The sequence below is a fragment of the Takifugu rubripes genome, chromosome 20, assembly GCF_901000725.2.
Source record: "Takifugu rubripes chromosome 20, fTakRub1.2, whole genome shotgun sequence".
Classification (NCBI taxonomy): domain Eukaryota; kingdom Metazoa; phylum Chordata; class Actinopteri; order Tetraodontiformes; family Tetraodontidae; genus Takifugu; species Takifugu rubripes.
In genome coordinates, this window is record NC_042304.1 from 11,584,036 (window position 1) to 11,596,712 (window position 12,677).

The 12,677-nt window shown below is 46.2% G+C and overlaps 2 protein-coding genes and 1 non-coding gene across 10 annotated transcripts in view; 1 reads left to right on the forward strand and 2 right to left on the reverse strand.

The window, feature by feature from the left end:
• The first annotated feature begins 1,204 nt into the window (after positions 1–1,204).
• b3gnt7 (UDP-GlcNAc:betaGal beta-1,3-N-acetylglucosaminyltransferase 7) lies at positions 1,205–4,719 on the forward strand. 3 transcript variants are annotated; one of them, XM_029828698.1, is made up of 3 exons: positions 1,205–1,498; positions 1,588–1,806; positions 1,887–4,719. In XM_029828698.1, exon 3 carries the CDS (start codon positions 2,306–2,308, stop codon positions 3,551–3,553), a length of 1,248 nt encoding a protein of 415 aa, XP_029684558.1. In that variant the 5' UTR covers positions 1,205–1,498; positions 1,588–1,806; positions 1,887–2,305; the 3' UTR covers positions 3,554–4,719. The 3 variants fall into 3 exon arrangements, with proteins under 3 accessions (XP_029684558.1, XP_029684559.1, XP_003974344.2); XM_029828699.1 differs by having other exon boundaries at positions 1,206–1,498; positions 2,305–4,719; XM_003974295.3 differs by lacking the exon at positions 1,588–1,806 and having other exon boundaries at positions 1,207–1,498; positions 2,305–4,719.
• Positions 4,720–6,921: 2,202 nt separating this feature from the next.
• The window catches only part of ncl (nucleolin), a 5,923-nt gene continuing 167 nt past the window's right edge, over positions 6,922–12,677 (reverse strand). Inside the window, exons 2-16 of one of the 6 annotated variants that reach the window (XM_011614980.2) lie at positions 11,606–11,704; positions 11,420–11,519; positions 11,036–11,158; positions 10,776–10,940; positions 10,434–10,574; positions 10,243–10,326; positions 10,033–10,156; positions 9,804–9,940; positions 9,414–9,540; positions 9,163–9,299; positions 8,956–9,085; positions 8,687–8,829; positions 8,361–8,487; positions 7,813–8,117; positions 6,922–7,703 (exon numbers count right to left, since the gene is read on the reverse strand). In XM_011614980.2, the coding sequence (XP_011613282.2) occupies positions 7,639–7,703; positions 7,813–8,117; positions 8,361–8,487; positions 8,687–8,829; positions 8,956–9,085; positions 9,163–9,299; positions 9,414–9,540; positions 9,804–9,940; positions 10,033–10,156; positions 10,243–10,326; positions 10,434–10,574; positions 10,776–10,940; positions 11,036–11,158; positions 11,420–11,519; positions 11,606–11,704 (2,007 nt within the window). In that variant the 3' untranslated portion in view covers positions 6,922–7,638. Of the gene's footprint in view, positions 7,704–7,803; positions 8,118–8,360; positions 8,488–8,686; positions 8,830–8,955; positions 9,086–9,162; positions 9,300–9,413; positions 9,541–9,803; positions 9,941–10,032; positions 10,157–10,242; positions 10,327–10,433; positions 10,575–10,775; positions 10,941–11,035; positions 11,159–11,413; positions 11,520–11,605; positions 11,705–12,677 lie in introns of all 6 variants that reach the window. The other 5 variants (XM_011614979.2, XM_029828314.1, XM_011614977.2 and 2 more) reach the window with 5 other exon arrangements.
• Positions 9,617–9,753, reverse strand: LOC115247384 (small nucleolar RNA SNORA57). Its single transcript, XR_003886457.1, has one exon. It is a non-coding gene; the product is annotated as a small nucleolar RNA SNORA57 (small nucleolar RNA).

Below are 12,677 nucleotides of genomic sequence, written 5' to 3' on the forward strand. Positions count from 1 at the left end.
CCAAGTGCTTTTGTAATTATTATTGTTTTTGCCACATTAACGATCTGAAAATCCTGACTGTGGTTGTATTTAAGATGATGCATTGCACTGCCAGTATAACATCATCAGGTGATGGTCCTTTCGCTGCATATATGGTTCCAACATGGGACAGTCATCACAGTTATCAGTTATCCTTGATGTGACTTGAAAGCACCATTATTGTTTTATTGCTCCAAGTAGAGAAGAGAAAGGAGACTGCAGAGGTCAGGTCCTCTCACATGACAATGAATCGCTGTGTTGACTGCAATCACATTTCCTTGGCTTGGCTTCTGAAGTGTGTGTGTGTGTGTGTGTGTGTGAGAGAGAGAGAGAGAGAGAGAGAGTGTGTGTAGGAGGGGGAGCTCTGAAAATGGGAAAAAACAGCTCCGACAGGCAACAGGATGCACATGGGCCTGAGAAGGATGGTTGGCTGAATCCAGGAAATGGGTAGAAAAGGAGAGGAAGGAGATATTTTCTGATCACAGCTGTGTTTCGATCCAAAAAATTCCTGTTTGGAGGTACCAAGGGATGTTTTGTTGTTCTTTCCTTTGCCCAGAATGGGACAAAAGAGTGTGTTTGTGCAGAACTCTCCATATTCATCAGAATTAAATTCACATTTTAGTCACAATAACTCTTAGATGCACTACTATCTTATCTTTCCAGGTCTTTCTTCTGCTCTGCTTCTTTCCCCACAGTTCTCTTTAGCCCTAAACCTAGAATTCTCAGCCTTTCAGCACCGATAAATCCAAAAAGCTGGCCAGACAAAAAGGCATCACATTAATATTGACAATCCACGTATAAGAAAGATATAGCTATTAGATACATATAAACAACACATTTGTGCTTTCTTGTCTCGCTTAGCCTGACTTCCTTTTTTTTAGTCTTGCTTTTAAAATCACCAAAACTGCAGTTCTTCGACAAACGAATCTGCTTTTAAATATTTTTTATACGCGTGTTAGCTTCATTGCATCTGGCACGTCAAACCGTCTAGTGAGCCACGTTTAACCGCGCAGCCTTCGAGAAGCAGCAGGTGCGCGTTGCACAATTTACAAGCGTGCGTAATTGTTGGTGCTGCTCAGATATGTGCACATGGTAGAGCCACGAAGACCAAACATCAGCTGAATGGTACTAAGCTCGGTTAGGCCCCTGAGTTGTGCTTTAACGGTAAAAAGACAATAGAAAATGTTCTTGAAGTCGAGCCCGACGGGCGCGCCCTTTACGCGCATCCAGTGCGTCAAGAAGCGACGTCACCGCGGAAGGTCTGCAAAGCTGTACTTCGGTGTGTGTGTGTGTGCGCGCGCGCGTGTGTGAACGTGTGAGTGAGGGTGAAAGAAGGGCAGTGCTCTAAAGTCTTCAAACACGCGGCGCACATCTGCATCCGCTTTTAGACCATCCCGAGTCCATCAGCGGTCGCCTGGAGAGAAGCCGTTCTACTAACCGTCGCAGGTCACCCCAAGAATAGAGCCCCGCGCCCAAAAATGTAAGTTTCATCTTTTTGTGTTTGTATGCATGTGTTGGTTTTGAAGAAACTTTGGGAAGTTCGTCATTATTTCTCTTTTTTTAAAATAGCGAACGCGCCATTCAGAGAGATATTAGAAATGTTGGGACCCGAGACACTTGTCTGCTCTGAAGAGAGTCATCAATAGCCCGGGAAACAGTTTCAACAGTGCCTCTGGCTGCGCACGGATCAGACCTCTGCGCTGTGGGCGCAAGGGTCCACACGGGAGTGAGGACACGGCCCCGGGGTCTTAATCGGCTCACAAGTTGATTAAAAACTCATAAACTTTGGTAATATATGACATTCTGCGACATACTGGCTGAAAATTACCTGAACACGGGAGGTAATACTTTGTTAATATTGACTCCAGGACAGCTTGAAGCCACTCAAAAACCTTTATTCTGTAGCGTCTCTACAAACGCTCCTACACCAAGTTAAAGCCGTTCATGCCTGTGTGATCAACATAGTGGTGAGTCTGCCTCGCTCTGCAGTTTTTGTATGTGCACTCTGCAGTGTGCAGCCTGCTGGAAAGCTGGAGCCAATTAGTCGTCCTCCTACAAATGTCCACATTCACAGGCATCTGTAATCTGTCTCACCTCAGATTGATCCATGTGTATTTTCAAAATGTAACTGATGAAGTGACTGATCGCCGTTGTGGTTTGCCTCCCTCTCTGGTCTGGTAGCGTGCGATGGCGCACAGGCACTACTTGAACTTTAATCTTTGTTACATCCTCATTCTTTCTGTAAAAATGTGTTGATGGTGTGTTTTCGTGACTGTCTCCTCGCAGGATGAACAACCGAGATCGCAGGAGAATCTACAAGATGGTGGCTGCCATGTTCCTCCTGGCTGTGGTGGCGCTGACTGTAGTCCAGAGAGGGAGCATCAACATGGGGGCTTCTTTTGAACTGGAGAGGCACATTCGTATGGACGACCTGGAGAGAGGAGAGCCTCGAGCGACTGTGGGGGGGGAGTCCGGATCCGATCCCACAGCCAAAGACTTTTGGAAGAGTGACAAAAAGCAGCCATTGCATAAAGTCAGGCCTTCCGAACTTTTCAGAATTACCGAGGACGCCCCCGGCACCTGGAGTGTGGAGGGTTCTAACTGCTCTGCAAACGCCAACCTGTCGAGTCACGACTGGTTTGCGAGTCTTGAGCAGAATTTCAAGAGGTTTGTGCTCTATCAGCACTGCCGTCACTTCCCGATGCTCATCAACCATCCAGAGAAGTGCAAAGGGGACGTGTTTCTGCTCATGGTGATAAAATCTGTGGCCACTCAGTACGACCGCAGGGAGGCCATCCGGAAAACCTGGGGCAAAGAGCAGATGGTCGATGGCAAACGGGTCAGGACTCTTTTCCTCCTCGGCCAATCGGCTAATCAGGAGGAAAGACAGCACCATCAGAAGCTGGTGGAGTTCGAGAACCAGATATATGGGGATATTCTCCAGTGGGATTTCGAGGACACCTTCTTCAACCTGACGCTCAAAGAAACTCACTTCCTCAAGTGGTTCCACGTGCACTGCCACAGCGTCCGCTACATCTTCAAGGGGGACGACGACATCTACGTCAGCGTCAGCAACATGATCGAGTTCCTGGCACTAGGCGACCACGGTAAGAACTTGTTTGTGGGGGACGTAATTTTTAAGGCTAAACCCATACGCAAAAAGGAAAGTAAATACTACATCCCTGAGACTCTGTACAACAAGACCTACTACCCACCATATGCTGGTGGAGGAGGGTTCATCATGGATGCGTCACTGGCGCGCAGACTGCACTGGGTGGCGAAGAGCATGGATCTCTACCCCATCGACGATGTGTATTTGGGCATGTGTCTGGAGGTCCTGGAGGTCGTCCCCGTAAAACACATGGCCTTTAAGACGTTTGGCTTGGTGAAAAACAAAGAGAGCAGGCTGAACAGAGAACCCTGTTTCTTCAGGAGCATGATTGTCGTGCACCGGCTGCTCCCGCCAGACCTCGTGCACATGTGGAATGTCGTCAACAGCGACCTCGTCTGCTCACAGAAAGTGGAGATTCTATAGCTTGACGGGGAAATAAGGACAGCAACTACACGGAGGGCAGAACCTGTGTGGATACAAGTTTGGATCACAAGCGTAAAAGTTTCTGGAAAATTCCCCTTTACCAGAAGGACTGTAAGCAACAGGTTCTACGAGTTATTCCCCTTTTGGATAACATAGTTTCGGCATACTTGCATGGTCCTAAAATTTCCTCTATGTGGAGTTTTCCCACCAATCCAAAGTTACCTGGACTAATTTGTGACTCTGTGGAAGATGGCTGGGTAAAAATGGCTCCCAGAGCAGCCCATGCTAACACTAAAGACATTGAAATGTTTAAAGAGGTTCTGGAAGAAAAGCTTTTGTTGTTCTTCTGACTTGACCAAAAACCTAACTGAGCGGCTCGATCGCCTGGTCATATCTGGTCAACCATCACCCTTTAACATGGTGTCGGCATTAGCGCCGGCACCATCGCTGTCAGGCCGACAGGTTTCAGTTCCAGGAAAAGTCACTTGACCAGGTGGGATTCAACCAGGTTGGACCACTGTTCTAGTGTGTATTTAGACCCGATTTTCCACCAACACGTACATAGACACTATTGCAGTTGTTGGCGATTAAAGAGGCCGTGAGGCCGAGAACTCGCAGCATACAAACAATTTAGTGTGACCTCTAAAAATGGAGGATACAGCTGGTTTTAAGAACGTTTTAGCGTGAGACACTTACAGAATGTTGCAGAAATAGGTTAAAGCCGAGAAGGAAAATGAATAACACTCTACCTCAGTAAATTGGGGAAAAAAAGAATCAACAAATCGACACTTTTTGATATCGTAGAGGCCATTGCACTCTTCTTGTTTCTTTTTGAGCGTGAAATCAAGACACCTTTAAAGATGTCAACCCTTGTTCTGTGTACATTTGTGAATGTGCTGACATACTTGATGTTAATTTCGGTAGAGACGTAACAATGACACTGTGAACTGAGATTATTTCTGGTACGATAACATTAATTTATTTCCCGCCAAAACAGGCGGCGGCGTGCTGGCGGTTATTCCACGTGAGGCCTTGGATGAGGACATTAAAGGAATATTCTATAATCCTAATAGTGGGTGGTGATTTTGTGTGTAAATATATGTAAAATAATCAACATGTACAGACAATGTAATTTGTAAATAAACATCTTGACATTGTTTTGAAAAGCTGTCCCGCATCAGCTATTTTTGTGTCGGCTTTATCGGCGTCGAACATCTTTTTGAAGCGGTTGAAGTCACCGAACAATAGTGTCCAGTGTTTACACGGAGATATTGGATATCGCGATTCTAAAGAAATAACTTCCATTATTCCGATATTTGAACACAAGGTCGATACAGAACATCCTTTTGGGGACAGCGGAGGTTCTATTAATGTCTTCCGGTGGTGTGGGTGTTATTCCCACAGACTGGACCGCTTTCTCAAAAAATAAGCAAACGGAAAAAAAAATCCACTTCTCAGCACTCAGTGTCAAGTTTCACGGTGTTTATGCCGACTGTACCGTCAAATATTGTGTGTCTTTTGAGCCAGGGGGAAATACTGCCAGTCAAAGCTCCCCACAATGTCTTCATCGGCGAGCTGGCCCGGAACGACAAAAGAGGTCACCACAGAACAAGATGAATTCCCTCCCGTTGTTGTGCACAATGCACCTCTGGACAAAGGCCGTTCAAGCCGTCCAGACACTGGATCTTCTCTGTATTGTATTTCACGAGGGGCACACTCGCCAGCACTGAATCACAGCTTAAAGAGATTTCTTTTCTTTTGATGCTGTTTGTTGGAACACAATGTACCGGCTGTTTAATGCCAGTCACCAGACAAAGCTGGAATAGGAAGAGGAAGCATAGATAGGAAATAATATGGCTTAAATAGGGTAACATGGTACCCCTTTTTAAGAACAAAATGTCATCTCATTGCAAAATGTCCCTTTTTAAAGTTCAAACATTCTAAATAAATCAAGAAGTGAGAAAGACAAAGTCAGAAAACCACAAACCGCCATGTAACAGCATTGGGCTGTTTAGTCATTTTATTGGTGAAAGTAAAAGCTGAGTTTCAGGAAACACATGCTCCACATGAACAGGCGACTATTACAGAGCCAGCGCAAGTTTGTGCTTCTGAGCATCTGCTGCACTGCCCCACCCCAGTCTAAACTCTCCCTTACATGCCCTGTGCTCAGCTCATGAGGCATAACATGTTGTAGTTCCCCAAAACGTTTGGCTTTGTCACCTGCTTTTCTAACCACTACCTCCTCGGAAAGGGGGACTTTAAAAGGAGGAAGCGCTTACCACTGGGTTTCCTGTCATCTTAGGTTAGTGTGCAAGTGTGCAGGTCCCAGACGAGCCTGCAGAGAGGAGGATGCTTGAATTTGCCAACACTGACCGGTGAAAGCCTTTGATGCTTCATTTCTTGTTGGGTCAGACAACTTTCACACCATCCCTCTAGTTTCCTCAAAGGCCTCTCCATTGTTGCTGACCAGATCCAACCTGTTGCTGGGACTTAAAAGGAGAGAATATTCCTTCATCTCATTGTTCTTGTCCTCAAGAATGCTCCAGTACGCATTTTAATGCATTGTCTCACAATTCTCAAGGTGCGGTGACGGTAAAATAAGAACACCCACCCTGCTCCATGTTGCGCCAGCAAACTGATGCATTTTGCATCCTTAATTTCTTAAAATGTGGGGATGAAAACTTGCGCTTCTCATTCTGAATGTACCTCCTGAGACCTCACCTTTTTGTGTGTTTATGTGCTCGTACAGCATATCCTCCTGAGGGCCTCAAAAGAAGCCTCCGAAGTGATGCATCGACTTCATATTCATCTAATTCTGCCTCGGGATTATCAATAAAGGGAAAACCAGCGGGGCTCCGATGAGACCGATGGAACTGAGGCCAGTCAAGACAGCTGCCATAACACCAGAGGAAAGCAAGGACGACCTCTGTCGCTGTTCAAGGTGGGGGGTGAGGGAAGAAAATACTTTAAATGGGGCTATTCAGCAGTGTGTCTCCTCTAAAGCGTCGCCACAAAGATCCCCGTTCATCCACCAAAACCACAGGACGACAATAAATCAGGTCTGCCAACACCAGATTAAAACCTGCTTGGCAGCTCATGTTCTCTGATCATGTGGGTGCCACACTACCTGCCACTCGTGGGTAGATGCCATCGTCCGAGATTTGAATGTCAACATTTATATTAAATATAAACACTTTTAGGGCCAATATTGGAGTGATGGATTTTGAAATATTTCCAGTTAAACCAAAGAAAACTTCCCCCACGCGTAAAAGCGCTCAGCCCCGCCATTATTACGCAGAGACTGCCCCCTAGCGGACGGCAGAGGAAGCGTGAACTATTACACTATGATTCAGACTGCACAAGGACAGACGTTTAAAAATCACTACCTACAAGATTTTATTTAATCCTGTGAAAATCTCGGTTTCCAGATGGCAAAAGATTAGTCAGCGCACTACAAACATTTTGTTACATACATAACAGGATCATCCACTGCGACCCCGCATTGATTGTGCCCCCCTCCCAGCCCCGTCCAACACGACAGAAACTTCTTTGCCACATTTAATACCCAACTGCAGAGCATGGACTTAAATCTATCAAAATATGCTTTGCACATTACAGTAAAACATGGCACCTAACGCAAAACTAAACAAAATAAAAACAAACATGGATACAGGTGTGTGGTTTGTTTTTTTTTGTTTTTTTACAAAAGGTAAAAGTAAATCATACAAACTGTTTACATTTACACAATGTATCTGACAAAGCCGAGCAGAATCTTCACAGCAAACATTTGTCAGACCCATTTCATTTCACTTCCTGGAAAGAAAAAAAAAACAAAACATTCGAGCTAATGTGGGCAACAGGTGCAGATTTGCATTAGGGACATTCAGTACTAATAAATAGCACTTTGAGGGTCAAAAGTACCTGCCTGGCACACATGGGGAGGGGAGGTATAATGGAGGCTAAATAAAGGGCAAAAACGCCCATTAACAGTTAAATATATAATCCACGATGCTTTCTGGAATGTCCAAAAGCTCTGAAAAGTGATGAAACCAGAGTCCATTGAAAAAGTAAAATAGACTAAAGGTTTAGTCATCGAACTTGATCTTCTTTCCCTGGGGTTTGACGCCAAATCCGCCACCACCTCTGCCACCTAAAATGAGAACAGAAAGATATATATATAAAAAGTCATTTCTTATTCACCCTGAGGGCCAGGGAACATGAAAATATCTTTAAAGAAAAAAAAAAGAGACCTTAATTACCTCCGAAACCGCCACGCCCACGCCCACCTCCACGAGGACCTCCACGTCCCCTGCCGCCGCCGCCACGCCCGCCGAAGCCACCACCGCGTCCACCAAAGCCACCGCCTCTTCCGCCAAAGCCTCCCCCACGTCCTCCGAAGCCACCACCCCGTCCCCCGAAGCCGCCACGGCCACCGCGGAAGCCGCCGTCACCCTTGGGCTTGGCGTAATCCAAGGTCACCTTGCTGCCGTCGATCTCGCCGTCATCCATGGCCTCTTTGGCGGCCTTGCAGTCTGCTTCATTGTCGAAATCAACAAAGCCAAACCTAAACAAGTAGAACCAAAACCAGACAAAACGTCAGGAGATGAACCCCGAGAACCCAGACCCCGCCCACCAACGGTTCTGTTAAATGTTTCACATTAGACATGGGCACCTTCCACTGAGGAAAGCGCCAGTGTAAATGTCAGTTTGCTCTACTTCTCTTGCGAATCCATTCACTGTCACCGATAGACAGAGTGGTGCTCATGAGAAGAGCCGGCAGCGTCAAGACCTGACCGGAGAAACTCACCCTTTGGAGGAGCCGGTATCTTTGTCAGTGACTATTCTGGCTGCTACTGCCCCATCAAATGCCTCCTTTAAGCTGTGATCTGTTGTGTCCTCAGACAGACCCTTGACGAACAGTGTTTTGGTTGGACCTGGTGGCAGGAAGAACACTTTCAGAACTACATTCACTGGTATGATGACAAACAAGTGATGTGCTGAATCGGGACAGATCAGGACTTGACTATCTCTTTGAGTCCTCACAGGGTTTCTGGATGACAAGATTTCATCATATCTGGTCCCATTATAAAGCCAGTTTGGCTAGAACGCCAGTGTTTGGACTTTAACGCCTACCAGCATTTCCTCTGCCGCCGTCTCCCCTGCCGCTGTTTTGGCTGTACTCCAGCCGGATCGAGCGTCCCTCGATATCTGTGTTGTTGAAGTTTTCTAGCGCGTCGGTGGCATCGTTGACGGTCTCAAACTCCACAAAAGCAAACCTGTTGAGGCAGACGCAGATTTAGAAATGGGGGGCCCACCTGGCATCGCGCTCCTTGCGTGAATCCATGCAGACCCGCGGGTGAGACGGAAGAGGAGCTTGTGAGAAGGTGCAGTGCAGGACTCACCCTTTAGGTCTACCATCTCTCTGTGGAATCCTGATGGAAGTGGCCTTCTCAAACGTGGACTGTAGGACATCCTCTGTAGCACTAAATGCCAGGTTGTTCACGATCAGTGTTTTACTCGCTGCCCCTGATGCTGCAGGAGAGAGCAGAAGACTGATGAGATGAGGCTGAAACACTACAAGGACAATAATGGTTGAGTGATTTGATTACCTGACACCTTGGCCCCTTTCTGGCTCTTTTCTCCAACAAAGTCCACCATGATGGAACGCCCCTGGACGTCAGCTCCCTGGGCCTCCTCCAGCATCTTCTCTGCCTCAGCCTCACTTTTGAACTCAATGTAAGCAATGCTGTCAGGACAAAAGAAATGTGTCTAAATGTCAATGAACCAGACAACCGTGTGTGCACCCTGAAACCCTGCTGGTAAATGCACGTTTAGTCATGGCACCTCGATGTGTTCTTACCCCCTGTTGCTGCCATTCTGGCCTTGAGGTACTCTGATATCAACCGCATCTTCAAAGACTTCCTTGAGATCATCCGCTGTCGCGGAGTATGGCAGGTTTTTAACGAACAGAGTCCTCGTGTCCCTCTCTGGTGGACAAAAAGAAGCGCGGACGATTAGTTTTGAGGGGTCAGAAAACACAGAGGCAAAGTCCTCACAGTCAAATAATGTCACAGTGATTGAGGATAGAACCGGCAGACCTGAAAACGCACCGGCACCGAAGACATAGCACTGCACTTCATTTTCCTCCGTACATTACACGCCTGAGTACTGAACAACTCATGCATGCCAAGAAATAGAGGGTTTGGGGGTCATTTCCAGAATCTTTGCCCCATGGGGGGGAGGGCTTTACCTTTCTTGTCCTCCTGTGTGGTTTCTTTGCTGCGCGGCATGTCCAGCTTCAGCTCCATACCCATCACCTTCTTGCCGTTCAGCTCCATGGCCTTCTGCATGTCCTCCTCAGATGAAAAGTCGACATAGCCGAACTTCCTGTGGGACAAAGGGACACAAGAATGGTTTAATGGTGCAAAACTGATGCAAAGAGGGAATCGACACATCAAAACCTCGATAAAAGACTCTACCTGGAGTTGCCTAACCGGATATCTGCAATCTCGAGATCATTCTTGGAGAAGAACTTCCTCAGTGTTGTTTTTATTTCGTCAAAGTCCTTGTTGGAGTTCAGGTTTCCGACAAACAGTGAAAATCCTGAGAAAGCAAAAGCAACGCGTTGATGCATTTTAACCAGTTAAAACCAAAGCCAGTCAATCACGACAGCTCAGCACAGTTCCCACCTTCACCGTCAGCCTTCGCCTTTTTTGCGGGCGGCGTTTCTTTCTTGGCCTCTGCTTTCCTCTTAGCTGCAGGTTTGGAGGTTTCTGGAAACAAAAACAGAGCCAAACTTAATACACTAGAATAATCCAGAAAATTGTATATTGTGCAAGACAAGTAGACATCAATAAGATGTTTAATCAACAAAACCCACCCTCCTCTTCTTCCTCCTCGTCGTCATCCTCCTCCTCATCATCTTCCTCGTCATCTTCCTCCTCCGACTCTTCTTTGGCCTTCACCATGCCTGCCTTCTTGGCCTTTGTGGCTGGAGCAGGAGTGGTGTCCATCTCTTCCTCTGAAGAAAAGAAAAAGGGTTCATAAGGAACTCCGGCAACAACCAACCTTCTCACCACCAGCTCTTAACCAGCATCAGATCTGTTCATGACATCATACGGAATCAGTATTAAGTCCCTAAGAGATCATCATTTACATGGCAAACCTTTGGCAGTCACTTTGTGCAACAACTGCCAAGAATGCCAAAATAAGTTAGCCTCACCACCTTCATCATCCTCTTCATCGTCATCCTCTTCATCTTCATCATCCTCAGACTCCTCTTTGGCAGGTTTGCCCTTTGCTACTGGCTTTGCAGCTGCCTTCGCAGCAGGCTTAGCTGCAGGTTTGGCTGCTTTCTTGGGTGGTGGAGCCTCTTCTTCAGACTCTTCTGGTCAGGTGACAAAGTTTGCCGATGAAGATGGAACCGACAGTAACATACATACCAACTTCCTGCAGCAAACAAGGTGTCAAAAGTGATCTTACCATCCTCATCGTCTTCCTCATCGTCAGACTCCTCAGCTTTTGCGGGGGCTTTCTTAGATTTAGCAGGTGTTGCTTTTGCAGGAGTCTTTTTCGGTGGGGGGGCCTCCTCTTCAGACTCCTCTTCTGTGGAATTTTGAGGGAAAGACTTGCTCAGTATAGTATTTTGCCACCAAGTAGCAAGTTTAACCCACTCTACAACAGTCATTCTATTGGTCTAAATCTTTATAATGTACAACTGTTTAGATCACATCTAAACCTGCGGTAGGCACTGTAGTGTGTCATGACAGAACTACCCCCCCTAGTGATCAAAGCACCAACTACAACACAACTGAAAGCACGGTTGCAGTTCACATTGTATGAAGTGAGGAAGCCACTCACCATCATCATCATCCTCACTCTCAGCTTTTTTGGCACCAACTCCATTTTTAACTGGGGTTTTTTTCGCTGGTGCTGCTTTTTTCACAGCCTTAGGAGGAGGAGGAGTCTACAAACATAAAATCAAACCATATTTTAGTTACTTTCAATGTCCACAGATGTGACTGCCCAAAGGAGTCTGAATGTGAATATTACCTCTTCATCTTCACTGGATTCTTCTTCACTGGATTCTTCCTCCACTTCTTTTGGAGGAGGAGGTGCCTTTTTCTTCTGAGTTGCTTGCTTATTTGCTCCCTATATGGGAATAAAATTAAAAAACAAAATAAGTACATTGATCAAAGATAACATTTAGGTACTTTTTAGGGAGGAGGGGGGGGCTATTCTACATGCTACTTTTAATGCATTAGTCGACATTTAATATTGTAAAGCGTCAGAAAACGTAGAAAAACGAAAAATATTAACCAAGTTACACATTAACTCGGTTTAATTGAATAATATTACGAAGAAAACAGTGTAGGGGCGGATCGGACTAATCAGTTTTGGGGTCCACCTCGTGTGTCACTCAACGCAAACGTACAACCCACGTGGAGCGAGAGGCCGAGCAGTTAGCATGTCGGCTAATTAGAGCTTAAACAAATCCAACATGTGCCAAACTAATGAGGTTACGGAAACATGTTAATACGCTGTTTCGAGTTTTAAGTGGTGGCGCTATCAGTGGGAAGCAACAAAACAGCAACGTTAATAAGGCCCCGAACAGGCTCCAACCATGCATGTGCATCCTTAACCCCAATGCTAATGCTAACAGGCGTCGCAGTAAGACATTAAGACTAAGAGCTTACACTGACTAACCCGTTCAATATTCTTAGGCCGAACACATTTTTCACTAACACGATGTTGTGAGAATCTTAAACATTTTTATTTCTAGTGCGTAGCTCGGACCCCGTCGTAACAACGAGAACGCGCACGAATGCCATTTTGAATCGTCCGGTTTTCGTTAGCAGGCCGGAAACCCTGAAAGCAAACATGGAGGACTGTAACGAAGAACGTTGCTATAAGACTGTCCCTCGTACACGCAACGCTGCGAGGGCACCACCAATCGACCGCGTAACTAACGTGCTTCCCGTTGTAAAATGTTCCATACCATCGCAACCGTAAATCTATTTTATTTTGCCGATTCGCAGCAACTTTGCGCAAAAGGCCTCGTGCACGCACACAGCATAAACGATTGAACGTTACAGCAGAAAAAGCTCGCGAAATCACGACCTCT